This window comes from Ciconia boyciana, chromosome 24 (genome assembly GCF_034638445.1).
Source record: "Ciconia boyciana chromosome 24, ASM3463844v1, whole genome shotgun sequence".
In the NCBI taxonomy this organism is placed as follows: domain Eukaryota; kingdom Metazoa; phylum Chordata; class Aves; order Ciconiiformes; family Ciconiidae; genus Ciconia; species Ciconia boyciana.
The window spans coordinates 1,550,885-1,577,235 of NC_132957.1; the positions used below are offsets into that span (position 1 = coordinate 1,550,885).

At 48.4% G+C, this 26,351-nt stretch overlaps 1 protein-coding gene and 1 long non-coding RNA gene across 4 annotated transcripts; both read right to left on the reverse strand.

The window, feature by feature from the left end:
* Positions 1-725: 725 nt before the first annotated feature.
* Positions 726-23,064, reverse strand: BTBD2 (BTB domain containing 2). 2 transcript variants are annotated; one of them, XM_072845682.1, is made up of 9 exons: positions 22,436-23,064; positions 16,024-16,143; positions 12,501-12,657; positions 8,678-8,783; positions 7,680-7,877; positions 4,600-4,792; positions 2,790-2,877; positions 1,615-1,761; positions 726-1,022 (listed from the first exon to the last, which is right to left on the reverse strand). In XM_072845682.1, the coding sequence occupies exons 1-9, from the start codon at positions 23,047-23,049 to the stop codon at positions 861-863; spliced, it is 1,785 nt and encodes a 594-aa protein (XP_072701783.1). In that variant the 5' UTR covers positions 23,050-23,064; the 3' UTR covers positions 726-860. The 2 variants fall into 2 exon arrangements, 1 of the variants encoding a protein (XP_072701783.1); XR_012039605.1 differs by having other exon boundaries at positions 883-1,022; positions 4,644-4,792.
* Positions 23,065-24,668: 1,604 nt separating this feature from the next.
* On the reverse strand, positions 24,669-26,351 carry LOC140643628 (uncharacterized). Of its 2 annotated transcripts, none has more exons than XR_012039607.1 (3): positions 26,217-26,351; positions 24,942-25,618; positions 24,669-24,790 (listed from the first exon to the last, which is right to left on the reverse strand). It is a non-coding gene; the product is annotated as an uncharacterized lncRNA (long non-coding RNA). The 2 variants fall into 2 exon arrangements; XR_012039606.1 differs by lacking the exon at positions 24,669-24,790 and having other exon boundaries at positions 24,942-25,363; positions 25,501-25,618.

The window sequence follows — 26,351 nt, forward strand, 5'->3', positions numbered from 1 at the left end:
ATCGCCCATCGTTTGAAACGCGCTACGGAGTTTGAAAGAAGCACCACCAGGCCCCAGCGCAGCAGCCTGCACACAGGGGAGGAAAGAGCCTGCCCGGCCAGAATCGCTGCCCCTTCCCGAGTCCGCAGGGCCACGGGCCGTCCGCAGGGGAGGGCGGTTCGCTGTCACCAACTGCCCAAGGTAAAGGATTGTCACAAATTAGTGAGAATAGCATGAAAACGCCGCAGTCTCTCCAGAGGCGCTCGAGTGTTGAGGTCTCCCTCAAGACCGTGTAGTGCTAAAACAGCAAAGCCTCAGGGAAAAGGCCACTTTCCGTAACTTTTTGAAGGCGGCTGCACGTGCCGTGGCTGGCGGGAGGGAAGGCGCCAGGCACGGGCTGGCCAAGCCCCGCCGTTGCAGCGGCGCTGCCGGGCAGGCATGGCAAATCGTCTCGCCTCGACTGCTGAGCTAGAGCAGAAGAGGATGGGCCACACAGCCCTTGACTGTGTCTTTTTGCAGGATTTTCTCCTCACAGCAAGTATAACCACAACCAGAGCCACTCATTTCCATGCTTCTGACTGGTGGAAAAGCATCTACATTCATTACAGTCAAAAAAACGCGTGTTGTTAGATAGGATTAATCAGTAAAGTGAAAAATGACTAGCCACAGACAACCTACAAATGATACTGGTATACCAGTTAGTCTGGTACGTGATAGCAGCAGAATCACTAGCACAAGGCAAAACATGAGCTTTGAAATGATTTTACTGAGACCTTTGGCTAGTGTGGCTCCAATTGGTGTGGTAAAACTCAGCCAGAAATTTCGTTTGGAAGGTCACGGGGAAAAGAACAGAAGAGTCCAGAGCCAGCTCCGCAGCTGCACTATGTGTAGAAGATGATCTCTGGGATTTGTCCATCCTCCACGGAGGTGCCGTTGTTATTCCCAGCCGCGTAACAGAACGTAAAGCAGGTTTTGGCTCCCGTCGTTGGTGATTCATGGATCACTTTGCGCAGTCCTTTGGTTCCGTAGTGGGAATCTGGACCCTGCGATGGCCACAGAAGACAAGAACAAATCAAGACAGGGATCACAGCCCTGCAGGGACCTGCTGCCCAGGCACACTCTGGGAGGTCTGGCCTCACAGCCTGGCCCGAAGCAATGAGCTCTGGAGATCTCAGCACCTCCCTTTTCTTTCTGGTTCTTGCACCTCAGGTATTTTGAGCAAAGTTCTCATCTCTATCAGAACTTAACACTACATTTAACCAGGTCTCAACAGTTAAATATCAACTTTTTTAAGCCACTGCAGGCAGGCTCTGGATTACATGCCCGCAGAACTGACAGCTTCTGGTGTATACATCTGTATACACCAAAAAAAAAAAAAATCCCATCACTTCATCACCAATGTAGCCTGTTAATTACCATGCACTTGCAAGACAAGTTAAAAACCGACTCTGAACGCTGCTGGTGAACGTGCACATTGCACCACCAGGTGAAGGACTACACAGCAGACCTTCGAGGTTATACTACAGGCCTTCAACAATGCAGAGCAAGAACCATATTGCACTGAAGGGACTACAGAGCCTGCTGTCACCTATCTTTATAAGCCTCTCTTCTACCCATGCCGCCCCAGGACGGTACCTTGAGAGTAGCACATGCTGTATAGTTGACGTTGGGTAGAATCTCAACAGGTTCCTTGAACATGACCCGGAAAGTGTTTGATGATCCATCACAGCTGAACCCCGTGTCATTCTGCCCCAGGACCGTGTTACTGTCTGTGTGGATGATCTGTAAGACACGTGTTAACTTTTAATCTGCACAGTTAGTTGAACGCTGCCCTGCACCAGGGCAGGTGTGCGTCCCCTGAACTGGACTGAATCTGAGGGACTCAACAGTTTGACCAGCCCCGTTGCGACTGCACTATCCCATTACTTATGTCCGTCTCCAGCACTGTGATCACACTGAACAACGGTGGGCTCGGGTCCCAGACAGCCTGAGACAATCAAGCCTGGCAGAGGACGGCAGGCCGACGTTCTGTGCTTAGATCTTCACTTGCCTTTCTCCTCCAAAAGCTCAGGGGCACCTGAAGGAGACCCTGACAACTAAGGAAGAAGTGCTTGTCACATCAGCTGTGCTGTGTTGGGGTAACTTTCCTGCAGACGGTTCTTCTCAAGTGATCCAGACTGGGGTTACGCACACACATCCAGACCAAGGCACACAAGATTTCCGTAAGCCGCCCCAGTCTTTGAACAAGATCACAAAGGACTTCAGACAACTGAGCCTCCCTCAGTCCTACTCGTCATCTCAAACGGGACGCTGACGACGTGAGGCCGCACACCGGCACTGCGCAGGCCCAGCACAGACACAGCAATTGCTTTCGTCTCTTCCCTTGTTGAATTGTGGCTGCTCCACCGCATTTGTACAGCTCGGAGCAAAAGACGGTCCAAGTACTACTGCAGCACCCAAGTGCTGCTGCAGCACCCGCAGGGCAGAACTGGCCTGGCCTGCTCAGTGTGGGAAAACATGCACAGCTTCTTCTCAAACTGCATCACAACTCTCCGGGACGTATTTTCAAAGGCTGCGAGTGGACTTGGGGAGATACTGCAGTGACGCATGCAATGGGAGGTTGCATAAAGTCAAGAGCAATAATCCCTCTTATCCCCAGTGCCCCATCTGGCCTTCACTGCATCTGCCAGCCATCCTATCTAGAAAACAAATACAGTCCCTTCTAACTTAAGATTTTGTTGCATATTCACTAAAATGTGTGAGTTGGTTGCTACAGCAGCAAATATTTTTAATGTAGTAGAGATAATTACCTGTATATTTACTTGGTAATCCGTTGGCCCATGTATGGATCCGTATAATCCAAACCCAACTACAAATATCCTTTTGTTTACTGAGAACCTGCAGGAACAGATCAGGAAAGTCAGACCAACTTGCCACTCCTGTACTGTTTTAGTACAAGGATGATACACAAATATCTTCACTCACTTCAATTTTATACCTATGATTTAATCAAACATACTACAGTTTTAAATGCAACTCTTACTAATAACTGAAATCTTTTAAAGAAACCACAATTTGTAAGCTTACACCTTTGACTGTCCTCATGGGCCGGCAATGATTTTGTTTGCTCACGTAAAATACAAAGCTGCACAATCCCACCACCGAACCTTAAAGTCCAGGCTCAGAAAGCGTTTCGAGGTTGCGGTACAACGTCAGCATCCAAAAACGCCAGCCAGGCGAAGGCAGGGTAGCCTGCAGAGCGTGGAATAGTGCCCACCCTCACGGCAGCAGCAGTCTTTCCAGCAAGGTAACAGCAAAGACCACTTACAGTGTCATTAGATATTTCACTGCTGAGCACTGGAGAATTGTTAATGTGCTTCTGAGTATTTGCTGGATATAGCTGCACTCAAGATTTACCCAAGAGTAGAAAGTAAGATTCAATAGCTCCTGAACACAGGAATCCCTGCTGCCTAAGGCAGCACGGGAAGGATATTCACCCCACTGCCCCACTACAGCTCCATCTTCTCAGGCAGCAGAAAGCCTCAGTGCCTGCCAAACTGCCAACATAATTTCTTCACCCATCCACCAACTCTTTCAGCCCTGCGTGTTTCAAGAACAAACACCTGCGGCAGGCTAGAAGCCACTGCTCTGCAACCAGCATAAAATACTCAGTGTTGAAACTGCGCACAAGCCTTGCTGAAGACTGACCCTGACGCTGACAGCAGTTGAACTTAAAAGTCAAATACAAGCTCCAAAAGGTCTCTGAACGTTAGATCTGAGAGCAGTAAGCGTTTGGAGCTAGCAGCTCTTCCAATTACAATTTCCTGTAAGGGGATGAATGGACCAGAAGATCCAACCGACAGCTCTATCGATATGCAAGAGAACCATCAACGAAAAGGCTTAAAAATTTTAAAGACTATATTAATGCAAGTCCCCCTTCCACCCAAGACAAAGACGAATCGGGAATAACCAAGGCTTTCTGATTACTTCCTGTCTTGCTCTAATCGCTTGGCCACACAAGGCTTGCAAACCACCATTTGCCACGCCACACCTCCACATCTCTTGTCACCATGACTGGGCTTTGCTGTTTCTCTACAAGCTGAGGTCTAAAACTAGATATTAGCAGAAAAGCAGGCACAGCAAGCATTTTATCCTAATCTCTCCCTCAAATAGGCAAGATTAAGGGGCTTCAACAAGCCACATTTACGCTTATAATAGAGCGGGGAACCAACCTGATGGAGCACTGGTTAGTCAACATACCCAGGCACAGGAGGAAGCCATGAGCTGCCTGGTGACTCCAACTGCTACGTGCCCGTACAGCTGCAGGAAGCCACTTGAAAAGGAGAGAAATAATCCCCAAAGAGGCCTGTGCTGGAGGGCCACATTTGCTGGAAACCTTTGCCAATAGAGAAGCAAAGTGGCAGCCTGCAGCTGCATCAGGCTGTTAATGCATCAGGTGCTGCTTTCGCCCAAAAAACCACTTTCCTGTCAGGGTTCACACTAGGGTTTATATGGTGGAAGTCGGGGTCTAGCACGTAACCTTGCAGGTTTAGGTGTAGAGTAGGCTCAAAGCTCAGTAAACACGAATCTATCAGCAGCAGAATGAGCAGAGAAGCTGACCTTATCCTGTCACTAGTCCCACTGTACCCCCAGCGGCTCTCCACCTGCTGGAATCGGCTGATGCTGCACTCCTTCCCACGCAGGCAGCAGCGCGGTCTGTCGATGAACTCCACCCGCGGCTTCGGGTTCACTGTGAAGTGGAGGAATAGGCTCACCACTTCCCGGTCCGTGAGGATTCCCGACTGGGCAGGCCCTGCAAAGGAGCATGAAAGCAGCGACGCCGTCAGCCTTCAGAAACCAGAAGGGATCCTTTTGGGATTTACGTGGGGAGGCAAACTTGACTCGCAGCCAAGAGTGGGCCAAACCCGTATCACCCATGGGATCTCGCTGGTGTGTCAAGAAGTTAAACCCCAGACAGAAACGTGCTGCCTGCCTTTTATTTCCATGCCAATTCTGGACTGCGGAGCCTCCGTATGAAGCACGTACACGAAACGGCGATTAAGTGCGCAGCTCTGCAGAGCCAAAATGCATTTGGCTAACAGGACTGGTTTAAAAACCGAAAGCATGCAGGCTAATCCTTCCCCCACTCCCTCATGAGATGATAATACTGGTAAGAGACAGGGATTTTCACACATCTACACTGGTATTTCATAACATTACTGTTAAGGCATCATGAAAGCCCATGAGGGGTAGTGCGAGGGAATATCACCTGGTTACCATCAACTTAAGAAAGTATAGGAGTATTTTTCAGTCAAGACAAAAGTGGTTCAGCTCATGCCCTGCTTTGACTCCCTCCTTCCCTCGGGCATTTAATCCCTGCTTTGGGTTTGTTTGGTTTTTTTTAATACCTTTATTGCAGAACCTAGGGAAAAATGCTAGGAATTTTAGCAAGAGTTGAAACACGTTCTCAGCTTTTCTCCAGTAACTAGATGTTTCTTCCGAAGTGATGCTAAGCTCAAGCTTTGGAAACTACTTTGAATATTTTCAAAAGTGGAAACGGGTAAAAATTAGTCTTTTAGCATAAGAGTGAAAAGCTGCTCTGCACCTCTATTCACAAGAGGCTTTTCACAGAAACAAGACACTGCATACTGGAGAAACAATAGCATTAAGTGCTTTTTAATGTGGGAAGCAAATGCCTAGCTACTTGTTGGTCCAAAACGACTTGTAGTTGGTTAAATTCAGCACGATGTTACACAGACACAACATGGTCCAAGGCTGCGATAGGTAGAGATGAAAGAATTTAAGGCAGTTGACTGTTAACAGATAAATGAGCTTATGGATACTTTGCTCAGCAAAAATTAGCTGTCATTGATCATTTCTAAACTTATCCTGTGTTGCTGCAATTCAATTCTTGAATGTTTCAAATTACTTGCTCTAAGGGAAGGGAGTGACACATTTGCCAGTTAAAACATCTTCATGCAAAACTCCATGTTCGATAACCAGATTATACAATAAACTGGTGAAACCACTACCTCTAAAAATCCTTTTTTTTTTTTCTCTTGGGAGAAGGGGGCGGAGGGGAGCGGTTTCCCTCTCCTACCTCTGCTGTGATCACCAAAGAAATCAGAGTCAATCAGACCCTGAGAAAAAGGACAAAGCTGAAGCAATTCCGAGGTAGTCCCTTGTTCAAGGACCAGCTGACCAGCAGAGCCTCTCAGGTTCGGGGTTTCTCTTGTTCATCTTTTAGGTTAAAGTGGATGGAGAAAACTTAAGAGTTTCTCTCAAAGCAAGAAGACTAACCAAAGATCCAAGTCAAACAGGCAGTTGTGACAGACAGTATGGAGAAGGGCATTGACATTCCCAGCTCGAAGGCTTCAACCCAAATATGCCCAAATTAACCCATTCCTCCCAGTGCAACAGAATGATACAAGATCTGAAGGAAGGGTTGAAAGAAACAGGATCTACAGAAAAATGCAAAGCTTGGTATACATGAGCTACTCTGATGGCTGTAGCACTATCCAGAAGGAGGATGCCTTCTCCTGTCAAGCCGGATCGTAAGCCTGTGATCTGCTGCAAAGCTGCTGTTTGGCACGACGCACACCGGGGAACAGAGCGTGCCGTGTTTCCACCCAGTGCCAGCACAAAGGGAAGTTACCCAGTTGGGATGAACGGATCTCTGCCTCCCTGACCAAGCCGTTTCTGAAGGGATTCACTTCCCTAAGACCACGTTGCAGCTGTGACAGGCAAAATAGAAAGTGGGTACCAAGTTTTAAGCACAGATTTACTTCTTACTAATATCCCTCTTCATCTTGAAGTATGTACATTAACTGTCGATAAGCCGATGCCATCTCTGCCTTGAGAAGTGATTTGCAAAGGAAGTGGTGTCAGTGACCCTTTTTGCTTCTTTGTACACATAACTGCAGTCTAAAACAAGTTTCGGTTTTGAAGATGGCTCCATGGAGTCTTTTAGCATGAAAACTATTTAAGCCGATTGCCAGTTTTCAATCCCTGGAGAATCACCAGAGTATGAAGTCAAAGACAACAGGCAATGAAAACAAAACAAAACAATCTTTAGTCAAAACTGTTAAATGATTTAGACATCTTTGCAGACCAGGATCTTAACGTAAACTTGAAAAATGCTTTGAGGTACAGACTAAACAATGCCAACCCTTCAGCTCAAAGAACATTTTCAAAGTTTTCTCTGTTATGGGGCTCTGCTCTGAACAGCATCAGCAAGGCAGGGCCAACACCACCCCTGGATTACAGGCAGCAGCAGAGAGAGGACAGGGAGAAACATCCTCGTTTCTCTTTGGGAGCAGGCTACACCAATTATATGCAACTCCATTACTTGTGTGTAGTTTAAACGCTTGGAATGGTTAGAAAGAAAAGCATGTGAACCTCTGTTTGGATCTTTGCTCTCAGCTGAATGAGAAAGTAACCATCTAAACATACAAACAGTCAGCTGTGATCTGACTTGCTCCTACCTGATGGAGCACTGTAGTCTTTAAAAAAAGAGTGAATGATCATGGATGAACATAGCATTTACAGAGGAGATTTTGTACATCAGTGGGAATGGGGGATAATCTCAAATGTAAATTACTACAGGATACACAGAGAAAAATCCATTTTCATGTACTTGATCCTCTGTAGTTCAGAGAAAGCAAAGACCAGGGTTGCCAGAAACGCCTTTGTTCAGTTACCTGCTGCAAACTCCTCAATAGTCATCAATGGGAAGCGGATAAGAGAAAGCGCTTTGCCCAGTACTTTCCGCTTGTTCTCTGGAATCACCTGAAGTTGCTGCCGTTGACACTCAGCCTCCGACCAGCGAACCACTGCATTAAACAAACGAACCTCCCGGATCCCCAGGGTATCCCTCTCCAGCACTGCAACCAGGGTGTCTGCAAGGCAGGACAGATAGTGACAACTTTAGGCACTAACCCAAATCATCCGATTTTACCTAGCCAGAAGTACCCTATGTACAGCCAAGGTAAGTACAAGAGAAGCAATTGAAAAAACAGCATCTCCCAAAAGTGCTGCCTGCAGCCTCTGAGGAAGATATATCTGCATATTCCATAAGCAAGTAACTCACTGGAGCAGCAAACAGTGACCAATTAATTGGCATGTTAATGGCAGTGCAGTAGAATGAACTGCAACTTACTTGATGTCAAATTTGGATGAAGCCAGCAGCATGAAAGCCAGAAGGTTACCCGTGCCTTACCTTCATAGTCCATCTCATTAGAAGAAGGTTAAAGTCTGAATTTTAATGTTTATTAACTGTGCCCAGCAAGTTTGGAAACTGCATACGATAATTAAAATAGCCAGTTCTCACTTCCAAAAACGCAACACCTTTTTAACTCCAAAACCTGACAAAGACTCAGGGAACAATGCCAACTCCACAAAAGAAGGCAAGTTACACCCACCCAAAACCTGCCAACACCAACAGAGGAAACAGGCTTTGTATCGTGCCCAGAAAACTCAAGTTGCACCAAAGTAAGCAGATTCCAGGATATTTCTGCAAGCAAGCATGCTCTTTTGCAAACGCCTTGTCTCTAGCCACTGAGTGCCAGAGACTGTTCGTTCAACAGATTGCTCCAGAACAGCAAAGCCACAAAAGAGAAGTGCCAAGTATTAATCTGTAATAACTTTAGAGGCTAGCTTGTTAGGAAAGTATGTAGAGGGAGGAGGGGAAAAAGCTTACCCAGATCAATGTCTGTAAACCCCTCTGCGTTGATGGCATCTGATGTGTTCTTGTCTATGTTCTCTAGGCAAAGGCTGGCCAGCTGAGGCTCATCAAAAAGTCTTGCCTAGTAATGAAGAAGCAGTCGTTAACACAAAAGGTATTTTAAAGTTTACACTAAATAAGAACCCTCCCTTCTCTCCCAGAGCCCATCTTCATTAGCAATACTATGCCTGACTGCATCATGAATTCACTGGGCTGCAGCGGTCTTTCACAAGCAGTTAAGCATGACAAGGCAAACACTAGAAAAATCTGCACTGGCAACAGTTCTGGTTTAGCTGTGCATGTCTTCAGGCACGTCTTTGTTTTAACACCGCATCAGTTAATGGGGCTATAGTGCTTTCTAGCGCCATACTGACCATGTCAGCTGAGCGTGGGTAATTTTTACTACATCATTTTTATATTTAGAAGAAAGCTTTGCCCAATGACTCCAGGCCTGCTCGCTCTAGGAATATGCAGACACAGCTTATTCTGTAAGAACAGTGTCACACTGATCTCATGTATTAGCAAAAACGCCTTAGCAGGCACACCGCTTACGTCCCAGGGAGATGTGCAAAAGCCTGCGGGGTACGCAGCCTGCCTAGTGCATTTGCATGTTTTGCACAGAAACAGCTACTCTAATCTAGTTAGCTTAAAGAATTCCCCCCAAAATAGGTTACTATTCCAAACAAAGCCTGCACACAGCTTGGAGAGTTGCTCAGAATCTCTCTGCCCAGCTGAAATGCAGTCTCATAACAATGTCACTACCAATCCTGGACCACCAAGACATGTTACCAACCCTGTGCCTGGCATAAGCAGAAATGAGGTAGAAACACACAGAAGTCACTAAGACAACCTCTTATCTCCAATGATTCAGTTTTGCCATTTAGGAAGGAACTGCCTTAACATCACACCTAGCATTAGCACGAGAGCCCACTGGAACTTGAACTCACTGCCACAGGTAAGGTTTAAAAATTGTGTTTTGGGCTGGGAATTCAGTCACTCACGGAGACTAGCACTATCGAGCATCTTCTGCTTCACCCTTGCTCATGGGCTGTAGAGCTCAGCAAGGCCAGCCTTCAATGGCGAGACCTCAAGTGCAGAGAGCTGAAACAACTCTCCATTTTCTCAGGGACCAGGGAAGCTTCAGCAGTTGTCACCTACTCCTGGGGCTGGAGGATTGCCCATGCCTTGTGCTCTTGGCATCCAAGAGCTGTGACTGACTCAGACTTTACTACTGTAGTAGCTCTCTTTTTGACACATGAAGGACTTACGTTACACTCGCAGAGTTCTCCCCCACAGCGGCTTTAGGCAAGCTATTATTTCCTTGTTAATCAAAGTGACATTTGCATGTATGTCTGGCATGAGAGAAGATCACGGTTCACTATGAGGCACAATCAATTAGAAGAGCTATTTGCCACTGATATTTCTGCCAGAGATTAGCAGTTGCTTGAAACGCTGTCAATGACGTAGTTGCTGGACCAGCAGGATTCAGCAACGATAGACGCAAAGGAGGTTTGGGGCTCTATGATCTTAGGTCCACAATCTCAAGCCTGTTGGGAAATGGTTTGTACAAGATGCATCTCAGGTCTGTAACTGACTGTACAAATTGTCAATTTGTTGCGGTAAAAGCAGAAAACAGAGGCCAACTTTCACACTGAAGGACCAGAACCGAGAGCATTTTGAGAACAGATCCATTAAGTGAGGTGCCTCGTGCAGCCAGTCATAGAGATACAGACACGTTTCTCAAAGAACACCAGCCTCAAACATTTGAGAGACTTGATATACTGCAGTAGTGAACATAAACTAGATACGAATCACCACTGATAATTAATCATAATGGATAAGCCACAAACAAAAGGAACCAGGAAAGCCTATCTCCATCTGGCATTTCAGCTGCCCCAGTGCCAGGCAGTATCCTGGTTTTGGTATCTGAAAAATGAGCACACCTTCCTCTTTTGCCAAAGAAGGACCTTTGTGACTTGTAAGGAAGTCACCGTGAACCTAAGTGTTACCTTGCCAAAACTGTGAAGTCAGGTTGCAGAGACTTAGCATGCCGCAAAAACCCCTGCATAAAGAATACCACCAAAAAGCTGACACCTCTAATCCTCATGAGGTGATGACTAGCATAAGATGCCTCTTCAAAACTGCAGCCTACGGGAAAGATCTCTTCTCAGCTCTTGGATAACAGCTCCTGATCTTTCAGACTGCAGGCTGCTGAACCCAAAGAACGGGAGAGCTGCAGCCAAAGAGTTACAATTGTCCTACCACGCATCAGACGGGAGCGCAGATTTAGGTACCATCACCCAATCAAGAATCTTTAAGTCCTGGATCTTCCGAGGGAAGTGCAGCGTGGTTCCCCCCAGGTCTCAGAGGCTGCCTCGCCGTTTATGGCATGTGGAAAAGGGCCAAGTTAAAAAGAGGATGTGTAAAGACAGACATGGTATTTTGCAGCAACAGCTGAATCCTAGCAGTGAAGAGTACCTACAACAGCAATGCAACATGGAACTACTTTGAGAACTTGATCCAAATATTTAAACTCAAATAAAATCCCAGCCTAATCGCAGCAGACAAGCAAAGAGCTCAGCAGCGACTGCTTCAGGCCAACACTGCTTCAATTTCTGCAAAAACTGCTGGTGTAGACACTGCCACCAATGCGGTCAGAGCCTGAAAGACGCTTGTACTCCTGACAAGGAGGAAAAAAGCCAGCAGACAGATACGCTGGGCAAGACAGGACAACCCCTCAGAGCCAGACCACTTAGTGCGCTGGTTCCCAAGTCAGGGCAGCTGTGAAAACTCCTCTGCAAGGTTTGATTAACATCAGAAATCACAGCAGCTTTCCTGAGCCGGCTGATCAGAAATATTCCTCCAGAGCCAGTCAAAAGTATGCCCATTCCCTAAAGGAAAGAAACTCACACACAACACCTATTTGTTTCTTGTTCCTACACCACCCAGAACAGGGTGTCCCTGGCAATGCTACAGACACTGCAACACACAGGTGACAGCGCTGTGGAATGATGGGGCTAGGAAATGGGAAGGACAGTGATGCTAATTTAATCCACCTGCATGCAAAGGCTGATCTTCTCCAAATAAGCACAAGTTGTAAACATTGTCTTCTAGCTCGCTGCTTAGAAGAGTCAAATGGAAGATGGAGGAGTCCAGCCCTCAGATCGGATCAGACAGAGGGGCACAAGGATGCGCAACCGGCCTTACAAGAGTCAAGAAACACAGCTGCACGGAAACTCCAGGTTTGCATGCCTTCAGTAGAGCGGGACAGTGAGCTGGAACAGGCCGAGGAAGAGATCACTTTGTTCCTCTCCTAGGAAAATAAACTGAAGCACACATGAAAAAGTTGCATTTTCTGTCTTTCACCCCCATTTCAGGGAAACTATTGCAAAAAAAGCCCCTCAAAGAATGTCTGACCAGCTAGATGCAGCAACCTTTGCACAGAGAAAGCTTATTACAACAGTCCTGAATCTGAACACGCGAAAATCCTCTCATTTCACTTTTCTTCTTGGCAGATGAAATTTTTCCACCCTGTTAATTTCTTCCCCAGCTCACACTCTGGAAGGAATCACCTGCCACACTGAAACAGAAAGCAGCTCTGAAACAGCAGCAACATTTGCACGATTTTATTGTTCTTTGCAAGAACCTGCTCATCAGCACTAGACTCCTGTAAGGAAGAATTCAAAATGACACAGAACTGCTCCATTTTGGATTATCAACTCCGTAACCCTCAGAAAACTGTTTTCGTATTGTGATGGACCTTGCTCAAGGGACTTAATGCAAACAATTGCAAACTCACCTGTGTTAACAGCATGAAAGCATTGTCTGCTCGAAGGTTTTTTTTAAGAAACTCCACACAATGAGCTTCAAGGGCTGGAACTGCATATTTTTTAGCTGTGTAAAGTGTTGTCATAACAGTCTCTGGTCCAATCTGAACTTCGTCTGAATAAAGAAATCTGAAAACAGGCAAACAAACATTACTCTGGTGAAGCCAATAAGATAACAGGGTAAAAACCCTTGCAATTCATAAAAAACATGTTTGTGCTTATGCCCATCGTCCTGGCCTCATTTCCTATACTTGGGAGTTGGATGGGTTTTCACATCCATTCCACTGACTCTGGTTTACCAAGGAGAAACTTTTTTTTTAAAAAAAACCCACTCTTTTCAGTATAACTTGTAATGAATGAAATAGCTGGGATATCTGCTGAAGCACCTCAAACTGTCTAGCATCCCACGAACAGTGAGCTGTTTAGCCTGCCACTTACACTAGGCTAGAACAGTCTCTGGCCAAGTGTACCCCTTAAAACTAACATTTTTGGCTGTTCAATTAGACTAAACAAGGGCAAAAATTCAATCCTGCCTGCCTACTTCAGAAGAGAAGCTCCATTTTACATACCAATTCAAAAGCGATCAGAAGCACTCACACATATACATCCACTGTAGATGAGGTGTTTTAGCCATACCCCACCTTCCCCTCATCTCTTCACTTCACATACTGAACTGTTTCATTTCATTATACAGATGTTAAAGTACAGCACACAATATAACTTCAGCATAAAGCAAGAGTTAATTGCAACGAAAAACAAGGATTGCCATGCTGCTAGCGAAGCATCAGCCTTCACTGTTAGGCCAAAACAAGGAAGTACATTCATACTGCATGGAAAAACAAAGGTCTTCATAGGAAGCCTGACCGAGCCTCCTCATACCCAAGCATGCTGATTAGAGACAACAGGAACTGACAGGCTGAGTTCAGTAAAACCAGTTACACACTTGATGTTAGTCCTAATCCCATGCAGAGTTTTTGTTTACTGTTTTTCCTTTAACCAATCGAGCATTTGCCAATCAGGATCTGAAAGGCACGAAGCACAGAGGCGTAATATTGTGTTAACTGTGCTTGGCATTCCTCTTCCATGGGATATTTTGGAAACTCCAGCATTTCTTCTGCATTTCCCTGCAGAATTTCTTCTGCATTTCCCTGAACGGGGCACAGCAACACGTCGTGCGGCCGCTATTCCTGGAGGCTTCACGCAGCAGCAGGGCTCTTTAGGGGGATGCCAGGCAGGGTCCCCATCTGGAGGGACTTGCTGCAGAGCAGCAGTGGAGCTCCTGGTCCTCCAGCTAGAGAGGGCCAGGATGCAATTCAGGGAAGCATAAACAGGGGGATTCAGAAGCAGGGAAGCGCTCTCATTGCTGTTGAAAGCAGGCTTTTGTGCTGCTCTAGAGCATCTGTTAATAACAGCATCAAGCCACAGGCTCATGAATGTATTTTGCACACATCCCTTCACCAGTCCTATTTTCACTAAGTAATCCTTTTTATTACAAGATTAAAAGAACACAGTTGCTCTAAAAACAACTAGTTCTATTTACTGCAATGACTATGTTAGTATTATTTTTACAATAGCCCAAACAGTGTGCGCTGAGAGGGATAATGAGAGGCTCAAACTGTGAAAAAGTGTAGTATCAATTTAAAAGAAAATTTAGATTATAACCCCAGACAATCAAAAACGTTCTTTGGGTTACCATGCAAATAACAACAAAAAAGGATCTCTAACGCAATTACAGCAGCCCTGTTGAAGGCCACTAGCCCACAAACACAATCACAATCTAGTGTCCAGAAGAGACCTTCTGCTGAACATTCAGGATGGGCACTTTGTCCCTTGATAAGCTCCTGATCCTACAGCATTAGGTCACGGCTTGGACCAAGTCCAGAGACATATGTAAGGACCAGCTGCCATTTCAGATCAGTGTTTGGAGGGACTGGTTTTACTCTAGGAAGGTTCATACCACGTACTTGGTAAGCTTCCTAGTAGAACGCAGCACCCAAACTTCCTTTGGCACGTTTAAGCTCTGAGCATTTTAAAAGCGACAGTTCGATTCTAGATTTAAGCACCTAAGATACCACTGGACCATGTGCACAGCTACCGTAGCATAACTGCAAGCTTTAGAGGCACTGTGATAATCCACACACAATTCCTCCTATACAAAATATGAACATTTCTGTTGAAATCCGCCTAAACGCATCACTTGAGTCTTTTCAGATGATGGTTCTCTTCCAAGATCATATTGTTTATACAAACGCTGAAATCTCAGCACTGGCAGGAAACAACATGACTTTGCCTCTAATTCATTTGATATTTTAGTCTCACTGAGTTTTAAAGATAGATACTAACTCTGCACTCCAGAGAGATCTACCTGGCTGATAGAGAGTCATACGCCAATTAGAGGGATTCCCCATGTGCTGGTGTCTGGTTTAAAATGAGCCAAAGGGGAGGGGGCTCGGGGCTCCCTATTATTTCTGGCCTTTCATTCTAGCAAAGATCAATTTTAAAATCTTCTAAGATAGCACAGTCATGACCAAAGCACTTTTTGAAGGTAAAGCAAAAAGTGTGCCAAAGCTATATATAGTCATTGCTCCCAATAGGAAGCAAGCGGGGAACATGTCAAGACCACAGGACTGGAAACCCCTGGAAGTAGGTTACAGAAATCCTATAGAAACAGGACAATGACATTTCAGCGTACATTCACGATTGCTGCTGGATGTCATACAGCACCAGCCGAGCTTAAAGAAATCGGTGAAAAGGATGTTACAGCCCCTTCCTCCTCCTTCCCCCAGCACGCAGACTTGCAACGCATGCCGTAAATGTAAATTCAAAACCAGCTCTCTAAAAAGGAGTAAAACACGCACAAGGGGAGATACCATACAGAATGGCTGACGCTGATTTCACACCCTTGCTTACCTGTTATAACTTGCTCATTTGCCCATAACCAAAATGAGCTCCAAGTATTTGTAACTTACAGAGCTTTAAGAGGATTACTTTTCCCCACTTCTCTCAAACAGCATTTGGATCAAATCAAACCAATTCACAAACGAGAATTTATGAGACAGTGTCTGAACAAGTGAGCATCAACTTAACTACAAGGGCCAGCATGTGCGCTTATTCGAATTGCTAACCAGAACACCTCCCTATTGCTGTATTTGCATGGTGTAACTATATATAACTACATATTTACAAAATTATAATCTGTCCGGTTTAGTTTTGCCCATACTGCAGATCAGGAGCAGGAGGGCATATTCATTTAACTATTGCTAAACCAAAATATGGAGGGAGTCACATTTTTGTGCAGTAGCTACACTAGACTTTCACCCAGGAGGGATTTAACACCAGCATTTAAATGCCCTTGAACAGACCATCAAAGAGGCATTTTATTTAGAAACTTAACGATCTCCACTCTACAAAATAGTTCACTGCTTTCATTAAAAATATCCTTCTCTACAATAAATCTGTTCATTCCAGTTATACTGTATATTAGAAGAAGCTTACTTCAGCAGAGCTAGGAAGGCAGCAGGCTCCACATCGGGCAGCTCAATCTCTGTAGAAGTTGTGGCCATTCCACCATTAAACATCGCATCGAAGACTGCGCTGCCCACAGCCAGCACAAACCTAACATTAAAAAACAAACAAGCAAAAAAAACCTTACATTAAATCGTGTTCACTTTCCAAAAAAATCCCAGGCTAGCTGCTATTCCCCAAGGCCACCCCCAGGGAAAGCAAATCATTCCTAGCGTTAAATCAAAAATGTTTTGCAACAGAAGGGAGTGTCGGGCTTTCCATTCATTTACTGCAAAAACACCAACGTTGCAAGCAACTTCATTTTGAGCCCTGTCCCAGTATACAACATAGTAATGGTTCCCCAAAGACAACATTTTGTGCATCACGGAACAGAATACACATGGCTGCTTTGCAAAGTCCTCGTAGGAGCCTATGGAACACTCACGAGGTTGAGAAGCAAGAAACGACGAAGTTAAGGGATTCGAGTTCTTCCAGTGAACAGAGCCTAAGTCTTGGTGCAATTCCCCACACAGGCATACCGAAAACGCTTATGGAAAACTTGTCACTACACACTACCCATCCTCCTCCCTTCTCCTCAGACACCAGAAAGACATCCTTGGTGACAGCAGAGCAAGCTCTCAAGACGTGCAAATTGCACCGGCAGCATCACTGGGAGCTGTGGACACCAGCACCTCCTGCAGCACCCGGAAAGGGAGCTCCTTCCCCAAGCACACTGCTGTCTCCTTCCACGCAAAACCTGCTTTGGGCTTAGCCTAGAAGGCAGAGAAAACCTCACTCGAAGCAAACTCACACCATTAGGTGCACACAAACCCTTTTCGCACTGCTCTGAGTTTACATGGTAATTAACAGTGAGAGGCATGTTATTGGCCCTAAAGAAATAGGAAGTCAGAATTCCCACAAACCAGGTTTGAGACTGAAAATAATATTCCAGCGCTCCCATGTAAACAAGATCATTTCCCCCAGTGATAAACACCAACTCCTATTTTAGGAGGAGGCACAGACCCGGGCTGCTGAGAGGCCTGTATGTATGTAAGCGGCTGTACCTGCCTTGTGCCTTAGAAGAGCCATTTTGAGAACTTTCATTGTTTGAAAATGCAGAGACGAGTTTTTCCCAGGAAAGCAATCTTGTTCCTGGTGTCTGCAATCAAGCAGCTCCCTGAAGTTAAATACAGCACAGGCCACGAAGGTCGCAGCTCGGCAGCATGGGGAAGCAGAGGAGACCAGGCTGCAGAAGCGATTACTGCAACCACTTCTCCAACTGACTGTAAAAAGGCAGAAGCTGGAAAATTCAGGGCCTCTCGTTGCAGCAAAGTTGGACACATGCTTCGACAGAGAGAAGCATCAAGAACTGCAGGCAGAAAACCGTACAGGACAGAAAGCACGAGACAGAAGCCTCCAGTACTCGGACCCCAAGGAAAGCCCATGGCTAAAGGGGAATTTCAGTTAGATTTTGCTGCAGTAGGAAATGACACAGAAGCCTTTTTTTCTTTTCCTTTTAAACAAAATTTTTCTTTTTCTCGCTTTTCACTCCCCTCCCATCCAGAAGAGGCCTTCCATGGACACAATAGAGCAAAGCGCCGTGGACGTGCCAGGCTTGTTTGCCGTGACAGACTGTTTGGCTGACAAACCGGGTTGTATTGTTTCTGAGCGGTTAAGAGAGCTAGGGACAAACCACAGCGGTTAAAAAAAAAAAAGTACACGCATGCATATTTTTATCAAGCAATTCTAAAGAAAAATGTCAAGAACAAATAAAAAACCTTGTTCGCAATACTAGAATTTCCAGATGAAACAGAAATCCTTGTTCCTACAAAAGTAATGATGGTGGCAAGACAATCGCAGGCATTATTTGCTACTAAAAATTAACATAAATTAATTGCACTCTGAAAATTTTCATTCTCACAGCCAGCACAGTATACATCCTCAACGAGCAGACAGCCTTCAGAAGCAGTTTGAAAAGGGCATTGATTTAAAAAAAAAAAAAAAAAAACCCACACTCAAATTTTTGCTTCCATTTCACTCAGGGACAAGTCAGACTGATTTTTTTAAACTGCTGAGCCCTAAAGGGATCCCAGTAGGTGCCTGAGAGATACACAGGACTCTGAATTTTACGTTCCTTTAAAACATTAAGGGAACACAATTAATGTAAGAAAATCCCTCTCTCTTCATAGTGTTTTCTTACTCTTCCTAAAATGAACAGTTAAAGCTATTCTAAAGACACGCCAGGAAAAGCAGGGATGTGCACCGTTTCTCCTACACAGTCCAACAGTTTTCCCCAGCCGCTCAGGTCTGCAAAAGGAAGAGACGGGGTTTGTTTCAGATGGGAGAAGCACAACTATTAAGGCAACCTGGCAGAGTAATAGCGTTTACTTTCGTTTTCCCCTCCTATTTTTTGAAGCACTGTGCGACCAGTGCACAGCAAGCCTCTCTCCTAACCCCAAGGAGCACTGCCCGATGCAAACGTACAACTCTCAAAAGGGAAATGCAGGTACCCAAAGCTCAGCGTAGTGACCCACCTTTGTCAGAGGAAGAATACAAACACAGCGTTACTTTTAAATAACGGCATAGTGGCCAAAACAAAGTGGACTACTGAAGGGATGCAGAGAAACGATCAGAAACAGAGCAAAAGAACTAAGAAAGCAACACTTGATTTTTCATCATTCCCTCTGCACGTGTAAGAATCAAAGTAAACTGACTTCCCGCAATAAGAGTCACAGCAGCTTCCATGAGGTTAATAATTTCATTTGTCTTCACGAGGATCCAAAGTTGACGCCAAAGGCTTTTGAAGGCCTGCAAGAAAATCTTTCATTCCACTACTTATAGCTTCCTACCCACCAATTTTCACTGCTTCCTTGTTCACCTTGGCATCTCCACCTGTCACCTAGGTTAATTTGTATACCCAACAGTCCTGCTCTCTTTCTAGGCACTATGGTAATACCAATAATAAAATAAACCACTCAAGAACCATGACTATCTCACCGCTGCATACCACCTCCCTCCTCCATCCACTCCACTGTGGAAAAATCTTAAAATATCTATTCCAGAAGAGCTGGCAGAGGAACAGAGCAACACGTGATGTGCTGGAGCTCGGTGAAACCGTAGGTGACAAGAAGCTAATGAATGATGATCGTTTGCTGGCTGCATCCTTCCAGCGCAAGGACTAGAGACACCAGGTGAAGGGAGCAGGAGGCAGGTTCAAAAACCCCCAGGAGAAGCCCTTCACACGCAGCCCCAGGAGCTGAGCCGTGGGACACCTCGGCACACGACACTGCAGGTACTGCAAGTTAATACGCATCCAAGAAGAGACAGGATGAGCTCAGAAGAGAGACACCTGGAAACAGCAGCCAAAAACCTCCTCAGACTGTCCCCAAGCTGCAGATCTCCCAGGCTGGAATACACACAGGGGTGTGTCGCCACACGCTTGCCCTGTTCCCTTTTGGGCCATGTTTTCTGGCCAATTAACAAGCTTAATTATCACACCCATGCAGCTCCTGGCTGATGAGGTTTAGATGTTTCTAGTCTCATTGATGTTGTGCTCAATGAAGCAGATCTGGAAAAAGACAAAAAAAACCCCCTTCCCTCTTACCGCTGGGCCTAATCAACACATTGACCTTGGCCACGTTAGCACTGTGAAGCTTTGAGGCAGCCTGCTCAGTCCGTCCTTGACATCAAAAAAAACTTAAGGCCGTTCCATCTTCTTCGTGGCTGATTCAGCAGCAAGAGGGAACAAGCTCAAGGCTCAGAGATCGAGCTTGCTCCAGGGTAGGCAAGCAACCTCCACAGGGTCTGGAGCCTCCTGAAGGTGGAAAACGTCTGATCTTCTCAGGGCTGTAGATGCTTCACAGGACAGATGCTTGGACAGATGAACCTTCAGTCGAACCCAGCACACCTTTTACCTATAAACAGGGCTTTTGTGCACAAAATAAGTGTTTGTTCTTAGTTGCTATGTGAGATGTCTATTGTCTGCTTCTACGGCTTTATACGAACTGCTGAACTTGCCAGACTCTCTTCGAAACGCACCTGAACCTACAGCTACGTCACACTGAGAAACCTCCTCCCTGCACCACCACGCGTGGACAACGTCACCTGCGATCACTCGGCATATATGCCATCTAACTACCTCAACCTACAAATACACCACCTCTGCTCTGCTCCTTCCTGGAGGAGCCCGACGAGGGAGCACCGTCACCTCCAGCTCCTGCAGGACTACGACTCCCGGGTTATTTGTGCTAACCAGTTTGCTGCCAAAGCCGGCAATTTCTAACGCACCGTGCAGCCATATCAAAGATGATGTAAGATCTTGCAGACCACTCCTCAAGGCACCACTAGCTGCTATCCAAGAACCCTATTTAGGATATGCTCCTACTGCAGCCATGCTTTATACCTGGCCCAGTCTGAAAATTAACACAATAAAACCAGACTGTAGAAATACTTACCTGTTAACTGTGGACTATTTCAGACACCTAGCATCAAAGTACGAACATCTGCCCTTGGTTGCTGAAGCAATACAGTGCCTCTCAAATTAAATTCATGGTTGCTTTGCAACTCAATTCCAGCACAAAATATCTTCTGCTGTCAGGCTGCTGTGGGAGAACGGAGCACAGAAGGGGTCTGGGTGGTTTTATTTTAAGCTCTCTGTTTCTGAAATAACCATGGTACTTCATGAATCATCAGGATATCCCAACTGTAATATCACAGAGGCAAGTTTTAGTAAAATCTATATAATCCTTAAGTGGGATGTCACAGCATGGTACACTCTATTCTATCTTTACCACCCAGAGCACCAGATGGATTTCAGAGCAATTAAGCAGCATTTCACTTTGGGGCTTTTTTTTTTTTTTTTAAAGCTTCATTTATTTTCCATTTATTTCTGGGCTGAACATTGCCCCTCCCCACCTAGCAAGCCTAGTTCTCAGAACAGGAACAAGCTTACTCAAATACTAATTAAGCTTCAAATTATAAAAGAACAGAACTGACACCCTAAACGCTCAAACCAGCCTAGAACAAGTGTGTTTCATTTGGGAAGTGAGAGAAAAAGGGAAATCTGAAGGGGAAACTTCCAGGAGCGTGAGCACATATGAGAAAAGTGATAGTTCAAAATAGTTTGGAGTGAGACTCCCTTTGCCCAGCACTACTTCTAAGTACACCAATAAGCCTTTCCCCACCCCAATTAAAGCAGGGTGCTTCAAAAGACTTTGAGCAAAAGGCTTTTGCGTTTGCTGTTGGTACAACCGAGCAGCCCAGGAGACATTTCCCGGAGCAGCGGGTTGCGAGTGGCACTCGTCCATTCACCAGAGCTGCCCCAAGAAGCGGCCGAACGTCAGTCAGCCACATCGGTTTTGCATTATCCAGGTGGAGGCAATTCCCAGCTTCTCAGCGAGCGAGTAGCCCAGAGCTGCAAACTCTTAAATGGCAGCTCGGCCTAAAACGTTAACCCCAACTGGCTACACCATGCCCAGATGTCATTCTCAACACAGCTCTTCCAGAATCGTGGGGTTTGTTTTGTAGTGGCGGATTACCCCCCAAAACACCGGGCTTCAGAAAAGATTCAATAAAGGTTATGGCAGAAATTCAGTTTCTCAAATCATCGCTCTTTCCTTTCCATCCCCAATGTTCTCACCGATCCCTGTATCTGTCGGCAGAGATCCAGCAGTCTTGGAGACTATTCCTCCTCTCCTCCACTACCCACAAAAACAGGGCTTGCTTATGAGCAAGATCCAGGGATTTGGGGTTTTTCCCCACTGCGCTTGCCCCGGTCGCACGTACCCTCCAGGGAAAACGCTCTCAGCCGAAAGCTGGACCCCCGTCACCGGGCTGGGAACCGTAAGAAGAAACACGACATTGATCCGAGGGCTGGGAGAGAGCCGAGGCAAGAGCGGCTGACCACGCCGGGGGCAGTGCTCGGTCGCCTCCCAATACGTCAGAGACCAAACCGGGGGGCCCGCGCTCCGGCCCCCGGTGCTGCTCGGCTCCCTCCCTCCCGCCGGGGCGTCCGAGGCCGGAGCGGCGCTGGGCCTCACCGAGGCCGGCGCGTCCCCCCCAGCTCGGCAGCTCCCGACGGCAAATAAAACGCGGGGTGAAGTTACCCGACCCCCCTTTCTCCTTTCGTGAGGGAGGCACAGAACCCCCCCAGCTGGCACGGCACCCTCCGGAGGGCGCAGGGCAGCCCAGCCACCCCACGGCAAACCCCGCACCCAGCCCACGGCCTGTCCCGAGGCCCGGGACCCCCGACGACCTCGCAGGGCCCCCAACAGGGCCCACGGGCCACCCGCCACGGCCCGTCCAGGCCGCCACGGGGCCCGGGCCCCCCACGGCCCGCGCGTCCCCCGCAGCCCACCTCGGACGCCCGGGTCCCCGCGCGTGGGGCACCCCCCGCGCCGCCCACCTGTGCGCCGGGATGCGCTGCGAGCCGCGGCCCTTCCCCACCAGGAAGTGCACGTCGCTGAGCACCTCGTTGTTGAAGAGGAAGGCGAAGCGCTCCTGCACCGTCGGCTTCGTCGCCTGCCAGTTATAGACCGGCTCCCGCTGCAGCGCCCCGCCGGGGCCGCCCGCCCCCCCGGCGGCCCCCGCCGCCCCCGCAGCCGCCGCCGCCGCCGGGCCCCCCGCGCCGCCGCCGCTCGCCGCCGGGTTGGCAGCGCCGCACTGGTTGTAGGTGAGGCCGGGAGGCGACGGGGGGGCGCCGTTGGTGCAGGCGGCGGCGGCGGCGGCGCCGTTGCCCGGCGGCGGCGGCGGCGGCTGCGGGCAGGAGGAGGAGAGGCCCCCGGGGCCCCCGCCGCTCCCACCGGCCGCCATCTTGTGCGGCGGAGGCGCAGGAGCGGGCGGCGCGGGGCGGCGCTGCAGCAGCACCAGCACCAGGAGCGGCGGGCGGGACACGGCGGCGGCGGCGGCGGGCGGGAGGGGGGCGGGGATGGCGGCGGCGGGGCGGGCGGCGCCGCGGCGGCTGCCGGCGGCGGTGCTGGTGCTGGTGCTGATGCAGAGAGCCGGGCAGCAGCGGCGCATGGGGCACGGGGCGGCGCCGCCGCCGGCCGGGCCAGGGGGGAGCGGCGGCGGCGGCGGCGGGGCGGGGAGAGGGCGTGGGGCGGCGGGCGGGCGGGGCCGCGCCGGGCCGGGCCGGGCAGGCCCGGGGTGCGGGGCCGTGATGGCAGCGGGGCGATCCCTGAGGGGAATGAGGGGCCGGCTCTGAGGGGGATGAGGGGCCGATCCCTGACCGGCGGTTTTGTGGGGTGAGGGGGACAGTGCCCGGAGGGGCAGGTCTGGGGGCGAGAGGGCAGTCCCTGAGGGGGAGAGAGGAGGTGATCCCTGAGGGGGCAGTCCCTGAGGGGGATGAGGGGCGATCCCTGAGCGGCAGTTTTGGGGCATAAGGGGACAATCCCTGAGGAGTAATTTGGGGGGTGAGGGGAGCAATCCCTGAGAGCCAGTTTTGGGGCATGAGGGGGGCATCCCATGAAGGGGGTCGTTCTGGGAGGGATGAGGGACAGGGGGGCACAGGTGGCCATTCAGGGAGGGAAGAGGAATGTGGGGGGCAATTCATGGGGGGGAGGTTGGGGGTTATGGGGCTGAAGGGGGGTCGGTGCTGGGAGGTGAGGAGCGAGGGAGGTTTGGGCCATGGAGTGGGGCAGTCAAGGGGGTGGAGGTGAAGGGGGGCAGCCCGGGGGGGGCAGGCAGGGATGTGGAGGGAGCAAGAGTCGCTCCCTTCCCACTCTCATAAACCAGCCTTTCCTCTAAAGCCGTCCCAAGGGACCCAAGCCTCTGCCGTCCCCAGGACACCCTGATTTGTGCCCAGCAATTCTTCAGAATAATTAGCCAGGAGTGACAGGCCGCTGCTGCTGACACCGGGCCTGGAGCACCGCGTTACCGGGAGCACCGCAGGTATTACCCTGCGTGTACTGTGGAGCCGCAGCTCTCCTTGGGGACAGGCTGATCTGCAGCAGCCTGATCCCTCTCCTGGTCGTGCCCTGCTGCCACCAAGATCTTGCGAGATCTGCTCGGCAGAAAGGCACGCTGGCCAGTGGGTCCCCACCGATGGCCATCTCCGTGCCAGCCAGCGTGAGGTGGAAAATGGCGGGGGGGAGCAGGAGGAGTCTGAAAAGCAGAAGATTAATTAAGAGGCTGTGCCACTGCCTTGCTGTGATCTCAGTAACTGAACCGTTAAAGTGATTTATTCTTCACGGGGTAATTACATTCCCCCTTTCTCTGTTATCCATCCGCTGATCTGTGTTCAGCTCTTGGAGGTGCACACACATGCGTTTGGGAGCAAATGTGTGGTCCTTAATTCGGCCTCTTCAGCGAGGAGATGTCCTGTCTGCCCCTTCTGTTTTCTGTGCCTTTGCGTTACAGTTTCTGTAATACATGAAGACGTGCTATTCATATTGCTTCAAAGCTTCCAGACCCTTGTATAGCTCAAGGATCTCACCAATTAACCACTATGGCCGGACACTGCCGTGGCACGTTGCAGCAGTGTTGTTACACCACTAATTTTGATCGAGAGCTTCTGACCTGGTAATATGTCTCATGTTATCAAATACCTATTTCTGCTGCCTTACGTGCCGGCAGGTTTCTGCTGCATTTTTTAAAGCTGTGTTACGCTTCACGTGGACGAGTTTGGGAAACTCCTGTAGCCACAGATATGCAGAGTTCAGAGCTGGCCATCCTAATAGTCCCTTCTGGCATCTGGTCTGCGCATGCAGGAATGAGTAAAAGCCTTTAGAGGAACAGTTCTTCTTCCTGGGAAATCTTTCTTCTATTAATAATAACCAAGCATTAAATACAGCCATATTCTCTTTTAAAAACACTGCATCCTTTTGTCTTCACACGCTTAGCACATCACACACTCACACCCCCTTGCTGGCCGAGCTGCTTCCATGCATTTCAGCGTCACATTTTTTACTCACAAATGTGATATCTGGATGCCTGCCCGGTCCCTGCTCAGTCCTGTTCAGCTTTCCGATGCTTCATTCGGGCCATAAACATTAGAGGGAGCTAAAGACTGCTGCGTGCGCCCAACTGGGTGGCTGGACGGTTGGACACTTCTGATTTCTGGCAGGGGTGGCCTGGAGCCTCGTCCCAGGGCCGGTGGACACTGGCTGGTTGGTCCCGCAGCTCTTCAGCTCCAGGAGTGCTACCGGGAGGGTCACCAAGAGGCCCCTGCCCTGTCCAGGAGGTGCATGGACATCCAGCCCAGCCCGTGCTGGTGTGGATGGAGGTGGTAGAGGCTGAAGCCTCTCTGCCGTAGAGTTCCCTGCTCCAAAATCCCAGCAAATCCACGGCTGGGTCATGCTTGAGAAACAGGCGTGTCTCCAAGGGGTCGGCGTGCCTGCCAGGGAGGACGTGTGCCTCTCCGTCACGCAGGGAGGGGATTTGATGCCCACCAGAGCAGTACAGCACCGGCGACCCCTCCCCGTTCACCGCCCATCTCCCCGGCACCACCACCATTCTCTGTGCCTTACTCACCGTGCCAGCCCTGCCGCGGTTCATTAGATCCTATTTATTCAGCACGTGATGAAATAAATGATGATTCATATTGTGGCAGTAGCCAGAGGCTCAACTCAGGACCAATGTAAGGAAACAGCTACGGAAATAAGAAGGGATAATACGGATGGCACAGAAATCTGCATGGGACACTGTTGCCTTGGCTCTGTGGGATGGGGCAAGGTGTTTGCTACAGCATCTCCAGACCAACACAGCGATCAGCAGTGTATGAGACAAAAGAAATACAATCAAAGAATAGTGCCATATGGGAGACTTTAACATCCCCAAAATAAATCTGAGAACAAATGCTCCTAAAAATGGCACAGCGCTGTTATTTCTGGATCTGATAGCCAACAGATTTCTTCACAAATTAGGCACTCAGCAAAAGGAAGCACTATTTTAGATGGGATAATTGTAAGATGATCAAAGCCTAACCACAGCAATAACTCTGGGTGGGGAAATCGGTGTGATTTAGTCGGTGTTAGGTGAAGGCTGACCAAATATAGGTCTGGAAATAAAGGGTCTCGGTTGCACAAGGGCAAGCTACGAGCAGCTGGAATGAAACCGGTGGGACTGGAGTGCTCGGAGTTCGATGGCAGAGGACACCTGGCTTTTCTTTACCTTGTAGAGGCAAAAAAAAAAAAACATTTGGAATATGTATTCCAAGCAAAAGCTAGGAATGCAGAGGTAGCTCTTACCTGGCTGAGCAGCTCATCTCAAAGGAGTTACATTAAGATGAAACGAAGCTCCGAGGAGGACCGCATGGCAAAGATAGAGACATCTTGGGTGTTAGCCAGAGGAGGACTAAAGCGGGACTTGCCAAACCCCGTGCT